Raw genomic sequence first — 17,190 nt, 5'->3', positions numbered from 1 at the left:
GTGACCTCTGATTGTCAAAGAAATAAATAAAATCTTTAAAAAAAAAAAATCTCCGGACACAGATGACTCAACACCACCAAAATAACAGTGATACACAAGGCAAATATATAGCTCAATTTATATATGTGTGTGTGTGTATATATATATATATATACACACACATATATATAAATATGTATATGTATATAATAGTTATGCATTTGTATAGTTACTTAGATTCATATATATTTGCAAATGCATAAAGGAAAACATGCAAGAATATGCAACACACTAATTATGATAACTTCTGAAAGAAGGGATTTGGGGTTGTCCCTTTACCCATATTTTTATGAAACCATGTTTATGCCCAAACACAACTCAATCAAAGATCAGATTCTTTATAGCCCATGACAGGAAAATTAGGTTGAGACCCACCCTGAGATCTGCCATCTGGTTCTGGACACTACTATATTCAAAGCAAACAGTAGTTGCACACTAAATGTTAGTCCAAAGGAAAACCATTTCTCGTATTTAACCACAGAAGAAGAGTCTACCACATATGTAACACTGTGCATTTATTTACAAAGAGGTTAGAGAAACACACAGAGTCTGGCCCCCCTGTGCACTGGGGAGTCACCATCGTCATAATAAATACAGTGATTTTTAAAAAAGAAAAAAAATACTGGATTGGAACAGTTGAGGGTCTTCCTGGGCTCCCCACACTCCCTCTCAGCAGGGGAGAAAGGGGGCATGAGATAGAAGTCATCTTCCTTTCCTCTTCTACCTCTTAATCCTCCATAATTGTCCAGGGATAGAGGTGAAAAGTCTTTCTTTCCAGGTGTTACCACCTCCTACTTGACCCTCAAAACCCCAAAGTCAGTGCTCCTTCCTTTCCCAGGGCACTCTGCAGGCACCACCTGAGTCAGACACAGAGTCTCTGACCATGGTGCCAAGGGGATATCCTAAGAATCCAGGGACATGGACAGGGGGCACTTTGTGAATGGGGAGTGGGGGGAGGACACTGTATCTGGGCATGGAAAGGAGGAATAAGAGGGTTCAGTGACGGAAGCCAACGGGAACAAACGGACTAAGTGTCTAAACTAAAATGGGGAAATTCAAACTGAATTACCCCTTCTGCATACCATAGTACACCCATAGTACAGATGAGGAAAGTGAGGCCCAGACAAAGGGAACTTTCTTGCCCAAAGGCTGCAGAGCCAGCAGCTGAACTGGGTCAAACAGGGCTCCTCCCCCATTCCTCCCTATGGTGGAGGGGGAGCCTTTTCAACCAAGACTTGCAGTGAATGGGGGCAGTGAGGAAGGGTCTTTGGAAGCAGAGAAAATGGTGGTCTTTGGAAGGGAGGTATGGAAGGGTCAGTGATTGGGAGTGTGGTGGTGCAGAGGCCATGAAGGGGGAGCCCAAGCAAACTCCCAAACTCACACTGTAGTCATGACCTTGAGAGAACCCGAACGGAAACGCAGTATCTTTTTCTTGAGTGCGTGGGAAGCCTTGATCTTCACAAAGACTTTGGCGGGGCCCGCAGGCGCCCCTCCACCTGCACCACCCCCTGCCCCAGAGGCCGCGGTGGCTGCCACCAGCTGCTGCGGCCACACTAGACCACCGCTGCCGTCTGAGTCGCTGGATGCGGAGCTGAAGGCCGGCGACTCCCCCTCGCTGGCGCTCGATTCACTCTCCCCATAGCCGCCGCCCACAACACCTGCGGGCCCCCGGCGTCCAAGCGGCCCCAGGCGCCCGGCCGAGCACTCCGAGTCGCTGCCCGCGCAGCCATAGAGAAGACGGCGCTGAGGAGCGGACGGGGATGGGCCGGGCACCGGGCCGCGGGCCGCGGGGGCTCGGGGACGGCCGCGGCGCCCGTCCGCAACGTCGATCTCGGCCGTGGAGCGCCAACGGCGGCAGGACCCCGCAGCCTGGGCCGCGAGCGTGGGCGCGGGGCCGCGGCGGGGCCGCGGCGGCCGAGGCTCTTCCCGTTCGGCCGTGGGGTACTTGGGGGGCCCGGGAGGAACCGCGGCCGCGCGGCCCAACAGGCTGGTCTCGGACTGGGAGCGCGCGGCCTTGCGAGCCCTGGGCGAGCCCCGGCGGCCCGAGGCCTCCGTCATGCGTCCGCGGCGGCCGGCGGCCCGGGGACGCTCCCGGGGTGGGGACTGCTCCACGCTGCGGCCGCGGGTTAGTGGGGGCGCTTTGCGGCGGGCCGCCCGGCCAGGGAGGCCACGGGTGGCGGCCTGCGCGCCCGGGATGTACTGTGCCTTCACCAGGCGCCCCTCGGCCGGGCTGTCGGGGGGCGAGGGAGCGGCGGGCGGCGCGGGGGGCTCGGGCGCCGTCTCCGACTCCCACTGCGAGGCCCAGGCGCGGCCTAGGGCGGCCGGGCTGGCGGGACGACCCCCCGCGCGCTCCACCGGGGGCTCGGGCGCGGGCCGCGCGCCTCCGGGGGGCGGGGACACGTCCGGCGGCCTCTGGCGCACGCTGTTCTGGCGCCGCGGGCCCCCGTCCGCGCCCCCGGGACTGGTCCGGGGCTGGCCCGCCCCCCGGCGGCGGCGCCTGCGCAGGAGCGCCGAGATGTAGCCGTCCAGGGGCCGCCCCGCCCCCGAGGCGTCCGGCGAGTCTGCGGGAGGCCGGCCGCAGGGCCGCGGGCTGCGCAGCGCCACGGCGTGCAGTGGACTGGGCGTCAGGAAGGGCCCGGCGCGCGCCCGCCGCTCCGCGGAGGAGCAGGCCTCGGGGCCCGCAGAGCCCGCTGCCGTCGGGTAGGGCGCCGAGTATGATCGCGGCACGACTGCCCGAGTGCTCACCGCCTCCGGAGCGCTGGGACTGGCGTCTCCTAGGGAGGGAGGCAAGAATAAAAAAAGGAAGAGAGTGGAGGGACCCTCGAAGTCCTTGCTGAAGGAGCCTAGGAGGGGCTAGTTGCCTACCCTGCCCTCCTTCACTGTCATCCAAAACCCTGCTCTCAGCCTTCCCGGCATATCAGGTTCATAACAAAATTGTCACAAGACCATGAAGGGTCTGTCCCGCCTCTGCCTCTCTGACCTTCATATCTAATCCCTGTCTTCTATAATTCTAGGTCTTGGGCTCGGCTGCCCTCTTGGAAGCACACACCAATCACGTTCCAGCTTCAGGGCCTTTGCACTTGCCATTCCCTGGAACACGCTTCCCTGAGGATATCTGCTTTGCTTACTTCAGGGCGCCACTCAAATGTCAGAGTCTCAGTGACACCCTCCCTAGCCATGTGTCCTAAAATTGCAACTTCCTCCCCAACTCAAAAGGGTATGCCCTCTCCAGCTCCCTTCCCTAACTTTATTTTCTTCCTATATGTCTATATCTTATTTATCTTGTATATTATCTGTTTCTCCCACTGCAAAGTCAGCTTTATGAAAACAGGGATTTTTTTTTTTCTTTCCCTCTGGGTATTCCTCACCACTGAAACAAATCTAAGCTGGCACCTAGTAGGGGCTCCGAAACTGACTTGTATAAGTGAACAACAGGAGTTGCTGTTTACGTGGCTACCAAGTGCCAAGTCCAGTGGTAGTGAGGGCTCAGGCTCATTGAGTATGAAGAACTTTCCTATGAGGCAGGTGCTGCTAATAATCCTATTTTAACAAAAGGAGAAACAGAGGCCCAGAAAGAAGCAACATGCTCAAAATCACATGAGAAGGAAGGGTCACAGCCAGAGTTTGAATCCAGGTCAGTCTGACTCAGAAGCTTGTGCTCAAAAGCATTCTTTTCCTGCCCATTCCCTGCCTCTCAGGGCCCCAACCCCACCCACCTTACCTAGGGACTTGGGCCTCTCGCTGGCGTAGATGCCTCGGGGTTCAGAGGGACCCAGGCGTCCATAGGAGCCAGATCCAGAGAAGCCACTGTCCCCACAGAAGGTAGAGGGGGGTGAGTCTGGACCTCCCGTGGAGCTGGGGTCTTCATAGAAGCCTGGATTCCAGGGAGTGGAGGAGAGACAATCAGGGGCCTGGACGGGAAACCAGGGGTGGGGAAAGGAAGAGACCAAGAGGCAGAGACAGGGAAACCTGAGAGGTAGGGGGCAGTAGGAAAGATGGGGATGTCCCAGGCAGACCCTTCTCCCTCTACGCATGCTCACCTGAGCTGCGCCCGCTTTCCTGTTCCAGGCCCCCAGACTCCAGGCTCAGGTCTCCCAGCTGCTGGCCCAGGTCCCAGATGAGCCCAGGCAAGGCCTCCTGAGGGCATGGGGAGAGCAGGATAGTCAGAATATCCCCAATCCTCTGTCGCATGCCCCCCTCCCCATATATCCCCCCCCATAGGCAGAGCTTCACTTTGACAGTGAGGCTCTAATTTCAAAAGTCTAAAAGCAGTACCGAGGTCCCAGGATCACCCTCAAGATCTCTGTCCCTTCATCCCATTAGAAGTCCCAGCGATGGGGCACCTGGGTGGCTCAGTGGGTTAAAGCCTCTACTTTCAGGTCGGGTCATGATCTCAGGGTCTTGGGATCGAGAATCCCACATGGGGCTCTCTGCTCAACAGGGAGCCTGCTTCTCCCCGTCCCCTCTCTCTGCCTGACTCTCTGCCTACTAGTGATCTCTGTCTGTCAAATAAATAAATAAAATCTTTAAAAAAAAAAAAAAAAAGAAGTCCCAGTGATTATCTAACTCAAGTCCTTCATGCTGCAGCTACATTAACCTTTCTTAGGTGGGATAAGCTTCAGAAGTTCCCATCCCTCGCCCCCTCTCTGTCAGGTGTTTCCTCCATAACCCTCAACCCCTATCAGAACATTCCTCTTCGAGTCTCAGTTTACATGGTGTCACTGTAAGGGGAGTTTGCCCTCAAAATACCCAGGACCCAGCAGATCCCCTAGCCATTGGTCCACCTCCTCCCAGTCCTTGACTTTCTCTTCTCAGATGCTCCCATCATCTCCCTCTGCCCCTTATCATCAGCACAAAGTCCTTTTGTAAGTCTTCCTTAAGTCCTTCCTGCTGCAGACTGATTCTTTCCCTCATATGGATAAAACAGGCTGACCACAACTCGTAGAAGCCTTCGGTCCTTCCCCCAGGAAGAGCACCCTAGGAAGTCCTTCTGTGAGTCTAGCCCGTAGCATACTAGAGTAGCAAGCCCCAGCCCGTTCCCTGGCCCCAGGGAACAACATCTTTCTCCCACCCTTGCTTCATTCCCACCTGGAAACCTCCCATGTCTGCCCCTGAACCTCATCCCCATGAGAAAGACCAGTTGAGTCTATCCTGGATCCTTCTTGCTGCAGAAAACAAGCATTTATCAGGTGAGAATAAAGGAAGGTGAAAACCCTTTTAGGGGAGTGACAGTGACCAGGGACGGGTCGAGGGACTAAGATAACACAGATGGGGCTTCCAAGACGCTAGGACCTAACCCCATTTTGGAAAAACAGGGCCAGATCCAGGAAGAGTCGCACGTGGGTCTAGGACGAAGCCAGAGGTGGCCGCCACCACAGGCTGACGGTTGACCCTCAGACAAAAGCAGCTTGTCTGGACGGCGGGAGGGAGGGAAGGAGGGGGGAGGAGCCGGGAGGCCAGTCGCCCAGCCCTGCCTATTTAGGGCAGAAAGACTGGCTGGATCCCCCCATCCCCCCTCGCAGACTCCCCCCTCCCTGCTTCCTACTCCTGTGGCTGCTCTCCTGGGCCCCTTGTCCTCCCCCTTCCCCCCACCCCAAGAACAGAAGCCCCCATCTGGGTTTGTTTATGGGAGGAAAGTCAACAAATCATTCCATGTTGGGCTCCTGCCCTGGGTGTGCAGAGATGCTCAGGGTGGCGTCATCTTGGAGCAGAACCCAGGAAAGCAGCCGGATTGTACACAATCAGGGGTGGCTAAAACAATGTCGGAGACCCCAGCCAGGTACCCCATGTCATGTCCCCCACTAATCACCCCCCCTCACTCTGCTCCAGCCACGCTCCCTGGATGACTATGCAGTGTTCCTACCTCAGTAAGGATGTGCTCCCCCTGCATTTCTTCCTGGTCAGATCTTTCCTTACACGATCCCTCCCCTGACCGGTCTTTCCAAAATAGCTTCCCCATCATTTTGCACCCATTGACCTGTCCCTCCCCCCCCCCCTTCCCTGCACCGTAGCAGTAATGACCTCTTGGCTCAAAAGCATGCATCAGGTCGTCATCGGGTCTGTCTCACTAAAAGTCATCCCTGGAAGGCAGAGATTTTAATCTGCTTTGTTCATGTCAGGATTCCCCCCCCCCCACCCCTAGGGAACAGCACAGCGCCTGGAACAAAGCAGGTGCTCAGGAAATGTTTGGTGAAAATGAATGTACATAGCAGAATACTATATACCTGTCAAAATGGAAGGACACAATTTCTACACAGAATCATCACTAAGAGGGGGCACCTGGATGGCTCAGCGGGTAAAGCGTCTGCCTTTGGTTCAGGTCATGATCCTGGAGTCCCAGGATCGAGCCCCACATCGGGGTCCCTGCTCAGTATGGAGTCTGCTTCTCCTTCTATCCCTTACCCTGCTTTCTCTTACTTGCCCTCTCCTCTCTCTCTCTTTCTCTCAAATGAATAAATAAAATCTTAAAAAAAAAAAAAGAATCATCACTAAGACACAGCATTGACAAGAAAAAGAAAAGTGTCGTGTATGAGCGGGAGTCAGATTTACCTGCAGGGCCTGGGTCCCACTTCTAGAGCTTCTGATTCCAGCCTGGAGCCCAAGAATCGGCATAACTTACAAGTTCCGAGGTGACACTGCTTAGCCCAGCAGCCACACTTTGAGACCCGCTGGTGTTATCTCTGGGACCACCCCAAGAGACTGGCAATGGCAAGAAGCGAAGCAAAACCCTACATTTCTTGGCAGGTAAGCTCTTCCTACAAGCAAATCCATTGGTCTAGAGGGACTCATGCCAACGTGACATTGGCGGTGATCTCCGAGGAGACCCTGTGTGACCTTGAGCAGGTTACTCCCCTCTCTGGGCCCTGGTCTCCTCGTCTGTAACATGGCCTCATTCAGCTCCCTCTCTTACGGCGTGTTGTGAGGATTATATGACTTAAAACAGCGGTTCCTTTTAAGCTCAATAATTGCTAGCTTTTATTCTTACACGAAAGCTATGAATTTCCAACCAGCAAAATATAAAGTCATGTTTTACTTGTGTAATTAAAAATAAACATAAAAGGATAGACTGGGAGGGGAGCTAAGTTCTATGGGTCTAATTTCAGTTCCTGCTCTGTAGGGAAGAGCAGGGGTAAGGGGGACAAACCCGGAGAGGCCTCCTCTTCCCCCACGCCTGGGTTCTCCAACACCACCCCAGGTCCCCACACTCCCACTGTTGGTAAGTTTCACCCCCTCCCTTCCGGGTGCAAAGTGATGACTCTTCAAATGACCTCGGTCTGAATCCTGCTCCCCATGTACCCACAATACCCCTCATCCCCATCCCCTTTTCTTTGCAAGCCCTTCTGCCAGCAGGCCTGTGGTCGTGCAGTTGGATAGGTTTAACGGGTGAAACCTTAAGTGAGGACCCCTGGAGACCCCATGGCCTAAACTTTTCCAGACCTGTGTTCCCCACTGCTCACATGCCCCTAGTCTGTGTCCCGTTCTCTTTAGCGCGATTTGGAAGTCCTTCAAGTCTAACTTAAGTCCTTCTTGCTGGAAGAGGACGCTTTTTCTTGGTGGAAGAGAATGGAACTCCCACACCCATCCAGGATTCTGACCTCTCTTCTCTGAGATACCCCCGGTCTTTACCTGCCTCCGGGCTACTCCTGTTAGCAACGAATGGAGTCTGGCTTCAATCTTTCTGGCTTCAAAGGGAGTGTATTCCTTGGCAGGGGGTGCGGGGCGGGAGGGGTTAGCATCACAAGACAGAGGCTCGGGATCAGAGGAGGTACCCACACCCTCTTCTGAAGGACCCAGGAACCCCCAACCGCAGAGACGTTTATATTTAGCGCTTTTCTGTTCCTCCCTCCGCGCCGCTGCCTTCCTCCCGCTGCCTGCCACCGCCTCCTCCCTGACGCTGGGACGGAGCTTTGCCTGGAGAGTGTGGGGGAAAGAGGCCTCTCCACTACCACCTCCTGGGGGGCGGGGTAGACAGAGGGGCAGAGAAGGGGGGAGACTCAGCGGCAGGAATAGGGAAGCTGAAGGGCAGCGAGGGGAGACTGAGGCAGACTGAGGGACCGGAAGGAAGGACACAGCTCGCCCATCCCCATGCTCTCTCCCTCTTCTTGTACGTACGGTGGGAGGTGCCTACCCAAGCCCAGCCAGCTTGGGGTGGGGTGTGGGGGGGGAGCTGGTGAAGGCCCCCACAAGGCGTCTCTAACTTTGGGAGGGGGTGGGGCCTCCCACAGCTGTTTCTGCTTCCAGAGAAGAATGTGCAGGGTCTCACTCCCGGTCGGGGGAGGGGCTGTGCGTGCAGCCCCGGAGTCTGGCGTCAGTCCCCCTCCCCATTCTCCATCTGGGGAGGGGGCAGTGGAGGTCAGCTGCAGGGAGAGCCCCCTCCCCCGCTGCCCGGGCTCAGGTTTCCCCAAACGGGAAGCTCTGACCACACACAGGCTTGGGGATGGGATCTGCAGAGGGAGCCAGGGTCTGGGGCCTGGCAGGCTGGGGGGAGGGGAAGAGAGAGATAGGGACAGGGACGTGGGGCGGGAAGAGAGAGGGGTGCAGAAAGGCAAGAGAACGCCAGGGAGACGGAGACAGAGAGACCCAGAGAGACGGAGGATTAAGAAAGACAGAAACAGATGCTGAAAGTCAGAGATGTGGCAGTAGGTAGACAGAGTGAGAGAAATCCAGGAAGAGGTCGGGAAAAATCAAAGAATGACAGAGGAGAGAGGGGTGGTGCTCTTGAAGTCATTCTGGAGACCTCTGCCTCTTTTTCTACCATTAGAACACTCAGGGAGTTCAGAAGCCAGACCCCCATGCTGCCTCGACCTGCCTCTTCTGGGGCTCACCAAGGCTGGGACCAGCTAGGAAAGGAGGGAAAGTGTCACCGCAGAGTAAAGATCATCGCGGACTGCAAGCTTCCTCCCAGCGGTGATCCCTCCCTCAGGAAGCCCAAGGATCCCCTCCCCCCACCCCGCCCCCTCCAGAGATCTCCAAGCACACCGGGACTTAGGGAAGATGGAGCCCTGGTGGCGGGGCCAGAGGGGGGCATGTTTGGATCCCAGCTGTGTGACCTTGGGTGAGTTGCTTGCCATCTCTGAGCCTCAGCTTCTTGCTCTGTAAAATGGGGACTATCACCCCTTTCTCCCCCAAGCTTCAAGAAGACAGCGCATGCCAAATACTCGGCCCAGGCTTGACACATACTTAGCGCCCAGAAGAATTTTCTTTGGGGAAGGGGCCTGTGCATTTCACGAGGCTCTAGCGGAAGCGATGCTGTCCCCCTTCCCCAGTTTGGGGGTGGGAAGGCCAGATCCCGCCCGGCGCCCATACTCCAGGGTCTCCAGTCCCACCCCCTGTCTTTTGCCCCTCCCCCACCGGAACGGGTGTCTGAGCATCCAACCGAGACGGACAGACAGACAGACACAGACGGGGGCGGAGGGATGGACGGACAGGCGGCCCCTCACCAGCTGCTCCTCCAGGGCCGCTGCGGCCCGGCGCGCTGCCGCCGCATCTTCGTCCTCATCGGCGTCCTCCTCGTCCTCGGCCTCGGCGCCCCCCATTCCGGGCTGGGCCAGCCGCAGCGCTTGCTGCACGCGGTACTCCTGCCTCTCCCGGAGCCAGTGCAACTCGCAGAGCCCGGCCAGGCTGCCCTCCAGCCAGCCCCGCAGCCGGCCCCGCTCGGGGCTCACCGGGAACGAGAAGGCCCGGATCATGGCTGCGGCCCCCCACCCCAGCCCGGCCGGGCCCCACGGCCACCCCTCTCCGGGTCCCACCTCCCCGCCCCAACAGCCCGCCTGCCCGCCCGCCCGCTGGCCCGGCTGTCACCGTCTCATCTGCATAGGCGCCCGCCCATTGGGCCGCCCACCCGCGCCTTATCTGCATGGCCACGCCCCCGGCGACAGAGCAACCGTCGCCTATTGGCTGGTACCCTCCCTTACGAAGATGCCCGGCGGTGCACCCGCGCCCCCCGACGCGACGCATGCTCGCAGCTTCCTACTCGCTTTGCTTCTGGGCGGCCTTGCCACGCCCCACCGCTTGCTGCCTTCGGGCTCCAGTCACGCCCCCCTCTCGCGTCACAATGAAACAAGTCCGCCCTTGCTCCAACGACATTGGCCCGTGCCTCCCCGATCCCGCAGCTGGTTCCGCCCCCTTGCGGGCGAGCTCTGGCTACCATTGGACTGTCCCGCGAAAGGAGAAGGGGTGATCTATAAATAGAGAATGGGTCCACGTGACAGTTTGGCAACCTTCCCTCTCCCCCCACCACTAGAGACCCTGAGCTGCTGAGGGTGTGCGGGGGGCGGAAAAGGTTCTCGAGTCGAGCCCTGATTTTGCCTCCTCTTCCACGAAGGCTTCCCAGACACTCAGCTGTAAAACTAGAAGGCAGCCAAGAACGATAGCCTTCCATAAAATAATGCTTCTAAGCAGGACAGGCTTCATGGGCGTGTGACCAGCTTAGGAGGGGCCCGCGCTTGGTTTAATATTGGCTGACTCCTAAGAGTCAGATAGGTTATATCCCAAATTCTGGAATTATAAGACCAGTCTGGGTGGAAGATTCTATGATCCGACCAGAACAGAATCTGAGCGTCTTTTGTCTCCCAGATTGTGTGGGGGGCATTGCGTTCACCATTCTACGATTCCAGGAGCCTTTGTTCAACGTTCTAAGAGGCTTTGTTCTCAGCATTCTAAGATGCTCTGTTCTCAACGTTCTGTGGTCCTAAGAGTCTGAGCCTGACTTTGGTTTCCAAGGTTCCTTTCTGGCTCCCCAGGCTCCGCGAGCCGGGCTGGCGCCCCCTCAGGCGGCCAACGTGTGTCACTACGCCGAGTGTGTGTCCCTACAACCTTAGAGATCTAGCTCCAATAGTCATACCCATTTCTCAGATAGACCTTGACTCACTAATAGCCAGGTCCCAGATGATCACGTGAGAACTTTCCTCTTTTATGATCCCCTCTTTTATGGCACCAGGAGACATCTGGTCGTAAGCTGGAGAGGCAGTGATTATCATCGACTCTGGAACCAGACTGCTGGGGGGTGGGGGTGGGGCTGGTTTTGAAGGGATCCTCAGCCCCTGCAACTTTCTAGCTGTGTGACCTTGGGAAACTTGCTTAATCTCTGTACCTCAGTGTCCCTATCTGTATAATGGGCGTCATAATACTGTCTAACTTATCCCGTCATTCTGAGAACTGAATGAGATATTTGCTCAGTGCTTTCCACGTATAAAGAACCACAGAAGGGTCTGTTAAATAAGTCCAAAATAATCCCGAGAAGAAAAATGAGCCTGGACTTTAAGTAGAGACAAACTATTCACTTCTCCTCTTGTTTAAGACAGACTAGATTGTCCTTAAACAGTCTTAATTTTCCGACAGTGGGGAGATGGTTGGGATTTCTGATAGGTAGATCTGGGGAGCTTGCTCTCCAACAAGATTTTCTTAGTAGTTCATGTCTGGGGTGATGTCAGGGTTGGTTGTTTTTTTTTTTTTTTTTTTTTTTTTTTCCATCTCTGCTGTTCGTGCACAGCTGCCTGAACAATTTCTTGCATAAAATGTTGGATCTAGAACGGATTTAGGTTTTGGTCACTGGGCATTCACGGATGGGTATTCCTAGGAAGATAAATAAAAAGAGAATTATTACTGGGTGAATAAGAGAGTAACAACAGGATCAGAGGCCTGAGGGCAGCCAGTTGCCAGGGCTCCCAGAAGGAGGTACAGAGAGATGGTTGGTTGGTGGACTCAGAACAGTGGTTCTAATTCTGCAGGTTTCCTCGGTGGCCTCTTGATGTTCTTACTGATGATCATGATGTCTGAGTAGTCCCCGGAAATGAACATGCAGCAGGTGTTTCCAACCACAGGCTACAAGTCCTTCCCTTTGATGTCCCTAACCTGATGCAAGAGTTGCCCAAACACGGTTAGAGGTGGTGTGGAATCCTCAGAGCTTACTGCTGAACATTTGGCTCCTTGTTCCAAGCCTCCTTTGAATGCTAATGAAAGGGGGGCTCAGGGTCATCCTGGTTCCTGTGTCTGGGTGGTGACTTCCAGTCTTCACAGGATGTACAGGTCTCTCATGTTTGGGGAGGGGAATTTGATGGGGGTTTGAGTCAAGAAATAGTGAAGTTTAGACATTGATAGAATGAAGGGGAATCAAGACCCTGAAAAGGACTTACAGGATTGGCAAGATAACAGAAGCCAGTCAGCTTCTGGTAAGTAGATGCCAGTCTGCAAATCTTTACCCATAAAATACACATCATTGGGGCAATCCCAAGACTCATGAAAATAATTGTCTAATTTATTTGAGGGGTCAGAAAATAAATGTTGTGGGTTTTGTTTTCGTTTTTTTGATTCCAGTTCCTGGTTTTTTGGTTGTTATTTATTTACTTTTGGTTTTTTTTTTTTAAACGTTGATTAAAGGCAGAAAACCAGGTGTGCCTGAGAGGCTCAGTCCGTTAAACTTCTGCCTTCAGCTCAGGTTGTGATCCTGGGGTCCTGGGATTGAGTCCTGTGTCATGCTCCCTGCTCAGGGGGTAGTATATGCTTCTCTCCCTCTCAAATAAATAAAATCTTTTTTTTTTAAAAAGGGGGTGGCACCTGGGTGGCTCAGTGGGTTAAAGCTTCTGCCTTCGGCTCAGGTCATGATACCCAGGGTCCTGGGATCGACCCCCGTATCTGGCTCTCTGCTCAGCGGGGAATCTGCTTCCTCCTCTCTCTGCCTGCTTCTCTGCCTATTTATGATCTGTCAAATAAATAAAATCTTTAAAAAATATATAAATAAATAAATAAATTTTTAAAAGGGTGGGGTGGGAACCAAGGAAAAGATGCGGGGATGGGGCTGGGACCATGAAATGAGTCACAAGACGGGTGATGCCACTGATACCAAGAGAAATTGTGAGCAGCACCGGTTGACTTGGGATTGGCAATATTTTGATAGCTGGAAAATCTGGGTGAGTTCAGTGAGGAGGTGGTTCCTGCCATTAGGGCTGTTACTGTGTCATTTACCACATGAAAGTTTCCGGAGACTGAGTCCCCTGCAGGGGCCGTTAGGGAAGTTGTGAAAGGAACACATAAATCCTGATTCACTAATGGTAGGGATAGGGAGAGTTTTGTTGTGACGATCAAGTGGTGATTTGGGAGAGGTCTTTGAGGGGACGGTGCTCAGTCCATGTGCAACCATCCTGTTTCCAAATCAGGTCACATTCCGAGGAACTGGGGGATAAGATTTCAGCAAACTTTTTTTTTTTTTTGTGGGGGGAGACAGAATTGAACCCATAACAGGCCCAGAAACCACTGGAGTCACGTTTTAGTCTTGGGCGAAAGTGAAATTAACGATCGGATAAATTCATTCCATGGATAAAGTTAGCCTTCAGGTGCGAAGTCATGTCCTAGATGGCGTCCTTGTGACCTACGTGATTATAATCCTTCCCTAGATACTGTGTCCCTGTGAGCAAGGGCTTGGGATAGGTATTGCCAGAGAGTGAGTTCAGCAAGGGATCATCCACATTTTGGATTCAAGGGATATTGCAAGGGAAAACCACGTCCTGCAAATTAGCCTTCAGCATCCGGGAAAATTAAGCAGGGGCTTCAGTGAACCCTTGAGCCCACCTGTCCCCGTGTATTGTTGACTTTCCCAGGTGAAAACAAAAAGATGAACCAGACGTAGAGGGATATGAATGTGTAGAGGAGGTGTTAAAGTGGGGGGTGCTGGAAGGTAGAGAAAGGCCAGGACAGTGTGTGGAGTGGGAACTCTCGGGAACCTAGGTTTGACTATTTTATTTATGGCCTTCGGGTCTTGGACTAATCATATCCCCATGGTAGTCTGGGGTTCTAGATGGGCAAGGCAGGAGTGCTGCAAGGGCCAGGAGCTGGGATTAGGAGACCCCAGGTGATGGATGGAGGCACCTGAAGTCAGTTTCAGGAAGAGCAAGAAGTTTCCATTTCCACTTTGAGAGAGGGTCAGCCTCCAAGATGCGCCCTATGTGGTTGGGGCCCAAAGAGAATCCAAATGCGGGGCAGCTGTGTCTAGAATATGTGGGCTGAGGGAAAGGTTGATGGGGTTTTGGGGGGAGAGGGAGGGAGCAGGGGAGTAGGAAGGGTAAGGTGTTAGATGGATCGGAGCAGTCTGGGACTTCCAGACATAGGCTCTCTTGTGAACATGAAATCTTGACATTCTGGATTGAAAGAATAACCCTTCCGAAAGATTTCATGGAGGATAAACCGTGCTGGGTAGTAAGGGGGCCTGTGAGTCACAGAGTGACTTAGACAAGCGTAAGCACATGGTGAACTGTGGGATTCATCATAATCATTGCTGTGTACTGGGGCAGGGGGAAAGGGGAGGGGTGTGGATATTTATGGGGAGGGTGTGGCCCATGTCTAAAATGGGGCAGGATACCCAGTAATGGGGATAATCATTTCCCCCTGTGGCTTGAGGGGTATTTATAGGCACAGAGGAGAAAGCGTGCCAGGAGAGAATCCTTGGGGAGACGAAATCTTACCCCTCGAATTTAGTGTCCCTTTTCTTTACAGTCCCTACAAATGCCTCTGTCAAGATCAGGGTTGGCAGTATCTGATGGCCCTGATAGGATGGGCTTTTTCCATCCCTGAGTGTTTAAGTTGCGGGACCTTAAGTGACATTCTTGGTTTTGACTTCCTCTGCCATGGCATCCTAATGGTGTTGCACTGCCTCATGGGATTCTGCAGTCAAGGCATTTACCAGCTGACGTCATGAGGTTTTTAAAGATTTTTTTTTTTTTAAAGAGTTTATTTATTTTTGCACATGCGTGCATCAGCATGATGGAGGGAGGGGCACTGCCCACTCCCACTGCCCACTGGGTGGGGAGCCCGCTGCGGGGCTCGATCCCAAGACCCTGGGATCATGACCTGAGCCAAAGGCAGACGCTTAACCCACTGAGTCACCCAGGCACCTACGGCGTTTTGGTTTTAAGTTATCAATTATTCATTTAAGTCATCGCTACACCTAACGTGGAGCTAGAACTTACGATCCGGAGATCCAGTCTCCTGCTCTCCCGACTGAGCCAGCCAGGAACCCCTACCATTATGTTTATGATCATATCTCTGACTTCCCGTCTCAGGGTGTTAACAAAACTGTTGGCCAAGATGGAAACCGAGTGATTATTCAGGATCGGGCCCGGATAGTCGGTCCATACATTCCCTAGCTTGCCTTGTCACTGGAGATGGGAGTTGTTCCTCTGTTGCTTATCCTCTTGGATCTCAGACTAATCAGCATCAGTGGGAGAGGCATTCAGGATGCAGTCCGAGAGACTCCAGTATTTCCCAATATTATTAGCTCGAATTATGCCTTCAAGGCATTCTTGTTCATTTGGAGATCTTCACTGACTGAGGTTCTTCTTAGCTTTCTTAAAAAAAAAAAATATTTTATTTGCTTACTTGAGAGAGAGCAAGTGTAAGAGAGAGAGAGAGAGAGAAAGCACTAAGGCAGGGGGAGAAGCAGGCTCCCTGCTCAGCGGGGAGCCTGATGCAGGGTTTGATCCCAGGACCCTGGGATCATGACCTGAGCTGAAGGCAGATGCTTAGCCGACTGAGCCACCCAGACACCTTTGAGCTTCTTTATTCAGAGCTGTAGCTCTGGAGCCAACCCACAGATAGACTAGGTGACATACAGCAGCAAGCCTCAGAGAGTAAGCTCCCTACACTGGCCTGTTTTTCCAGGCTTCAGGAAAGCCTTCATGTTGTGTAAGTCTGAGTGTTTCGAGAGACCTTGTTTAGGTGCACCCTCCAATCACTTGCCCTCAGCTGCAGGGTCACAAGTCTGGGTGACACTGAGGAGCTAGGGAACAGGAGGACAGGGAGCAAAGGTGGAGAGATATTCGTTCTGCCTACAACCTCCAGGCCAGGATGAGGCTTGAGAAGTCAGCTCAGAAGACACACCTTCCTGACCCTCTGGCTCACTGGAGGATGCCCCCCTTCCTGGACTTCCCCACCCCAGCCCCACCTACTCTGGGTGTCCCCAGCATCACCCAGGCCCCACCATAACAAATGGGTGAACCGGTCAATGCGCACATTTGGTGCATAGGGAAGTCATCCCATCAATTGAAAAGAAAACATTAAATATTGTGGATCGAGTTTCTGCTGTGTACCAGACCTGCGCTAATGGCATGTCGTTATCAGTAGTTATGTTAGAGGGGACGCTACTGAGTGAAACAGTGGATCAAACAAGCCACGGGATTACTTTGCTCTAAATCTCCTTCCCTCCAGTCATGATCCTCCATCCATCTTCCCAGCCTGGCATCCTTCTTCCATCTCCAAACTCTTCTTTTCTCTTCCCTGTCCTTAGGCTACCCTTTGTGTCTTCCCCCTTCTAGTCCTCCCTCCAGATTTCCCACCCCAATCAGTCCTCCTTCCGAATCTCCTCGGCCTTCAGCCTCCTCTCCCCGACCGCCAACCCTCTGCCATGCCCCCTCCCTCCTGCCTTCTTCTCAGACAGTCCTCCTTCCAGGGGAACTCAGTCTTGGTGAACAACAGACTCATGATAAGAGAGTGCAGTGTGGCCAGACACCGAGGCCATGGGGCCAGAGATGAGTTCGTTTTAATTGCTGGGGAATTCAGGTTGGAAATAACTACCCCTGACCCGCCAAGGACCCCCACTTCTCCCAGGGTGCGTCCCATCCGTTTGGGGCAGAAAGCCGCTTCTGTTTACAACAGTTCCTTGCTGAAATGGTGCAGAGGGCTGCTTTCCGGGGACCGGAGGACAGCAGCACGGGGCAGCCAAGACGGGAGCATGGGGCCTCAGAGGACACTGATGCGCTCGGCCAGCCCCTGCATCTCATGGTCCTGCCGCAGGAGGGTCCCTTCGAAGTCCCCATCAGCGGGCAGCCCAGGCCCGGGCAGCGGGTGCTCTGCCACGAACTGCTCCCAGCGTGCGTCGTCACTCTCGTGCGTGATGTACCGCTCGCCCATCTTCCCCTCCAGCTCTCGGAGGTCCAGCCATGTCTGGTACTCCTGGGCCCGGGAGAACAGGGGTTAGCTTGCAGAGCAGGGCCCACAGAGGCTGAGTTGCGCCCCATGCTATATCCTCCCTGAAGCTGACAGGCCCGGGATCAATGAAGGTGAAGCCACACCCTCTGCAACCTGCCCAGCCAATAGATATTCAGCTCCGCCTCCTTCCACAGCCCAGCCAGTAGGAGGCTCAGCCATGCTCGGAGCCACGGA

General features: G+C 54.1%; 2 protein-coding genes across 3 annotated transcripts in view; both read right to left on the bottom strand.

Annotated features, from left to right (window-relative positions):
- Positions 1-537: 537 nt before the first annotated feature.
- DACT3 (dishevelled binding antagonist of beta catenin 3) lies at positions 538-9,907 on the bottom strand. Its single transcript, XM_082710991.1, has 4 exons — positions 9,480-9,907; positions 4,080-4,176; positions 3,761-3,913; positions 538-2,813 (listed from the first exon to the last, which is right to left on the bottom strand). Exons 1-4 carry the CDS (start codon positions 9,726-9,728, stop codon positions 1,417-1,419), a joined length of 1,896 nt encoding a protein of 631 aa, XP_082567117.1. The 5' UTR covers positions 9,729-9,907; the 3' UTR covers positions 538-1,416.
- Positions 9,908-16,549: 6,642 nt separating this feature from the next.
- Positions 16,550-17,190, bottom strand: part of PRKD2 (protein kinase D2) — a 32,272-nt gene continuing 31,631 nt past the window's right edge. For both annotated transcript variants that reach the window (XM_082710573.1, XM_082710574.1), the window contains exon 19: positions 16,550-16,980. In XM_082710573.1, coding sequence (XP_082566699.1) covers positions 16,768-16,980 — 213 coding nt within the window. In that variant the 3' untranslated portion in view covers positions 16,550-16,767. The remainder of the gene's footprint in view (positions 16,981-17,190) is intronic.

The sequence above is a fragment of the Mustela nivalis genome, assembly GCF_964662115.1.
Source record: "Mustela nivalis genome assembly, chromosome: 18".
NCBI classification, from domain to species: Eukaryota; Metazoa; Chordata; class Mammalia; order Carnivora; family Mustelidae; genus Mustela; species Mustela nivalis.
This window is presented reverse-complemented; position numbering and strand designations above follow the sequence as displayed.

What these genes read in the sequence shown, in the direction of transcription:
- DACT3 (XM_082710991.1), bottom strand. Translation starts at nt 9,728, where the DNA reads ATGATCCGGGCCTTCTCGTTCCCGGTGAGCCCCGAGCGGGGCCGGCTG. An exon ending in CGGCCCTGGAGGAGCAGCTG is followed by an intron (nt 4,177 to 9,479) that starts GTGAGGGGCCGC and finishes CCATGCCCTCAG; the next exon opens with GAGGCCTTGCCTGGGCTCAT. An exon ending in GGAAAGCGGGCGCAGCTCAG is followed by an intron (nt 3,914 to 4,079) that starts GTGAGCATGCGT and finishes CCTGGAATCCAG; the next exon opens with GCTTCTATGAAGACCCCAGC.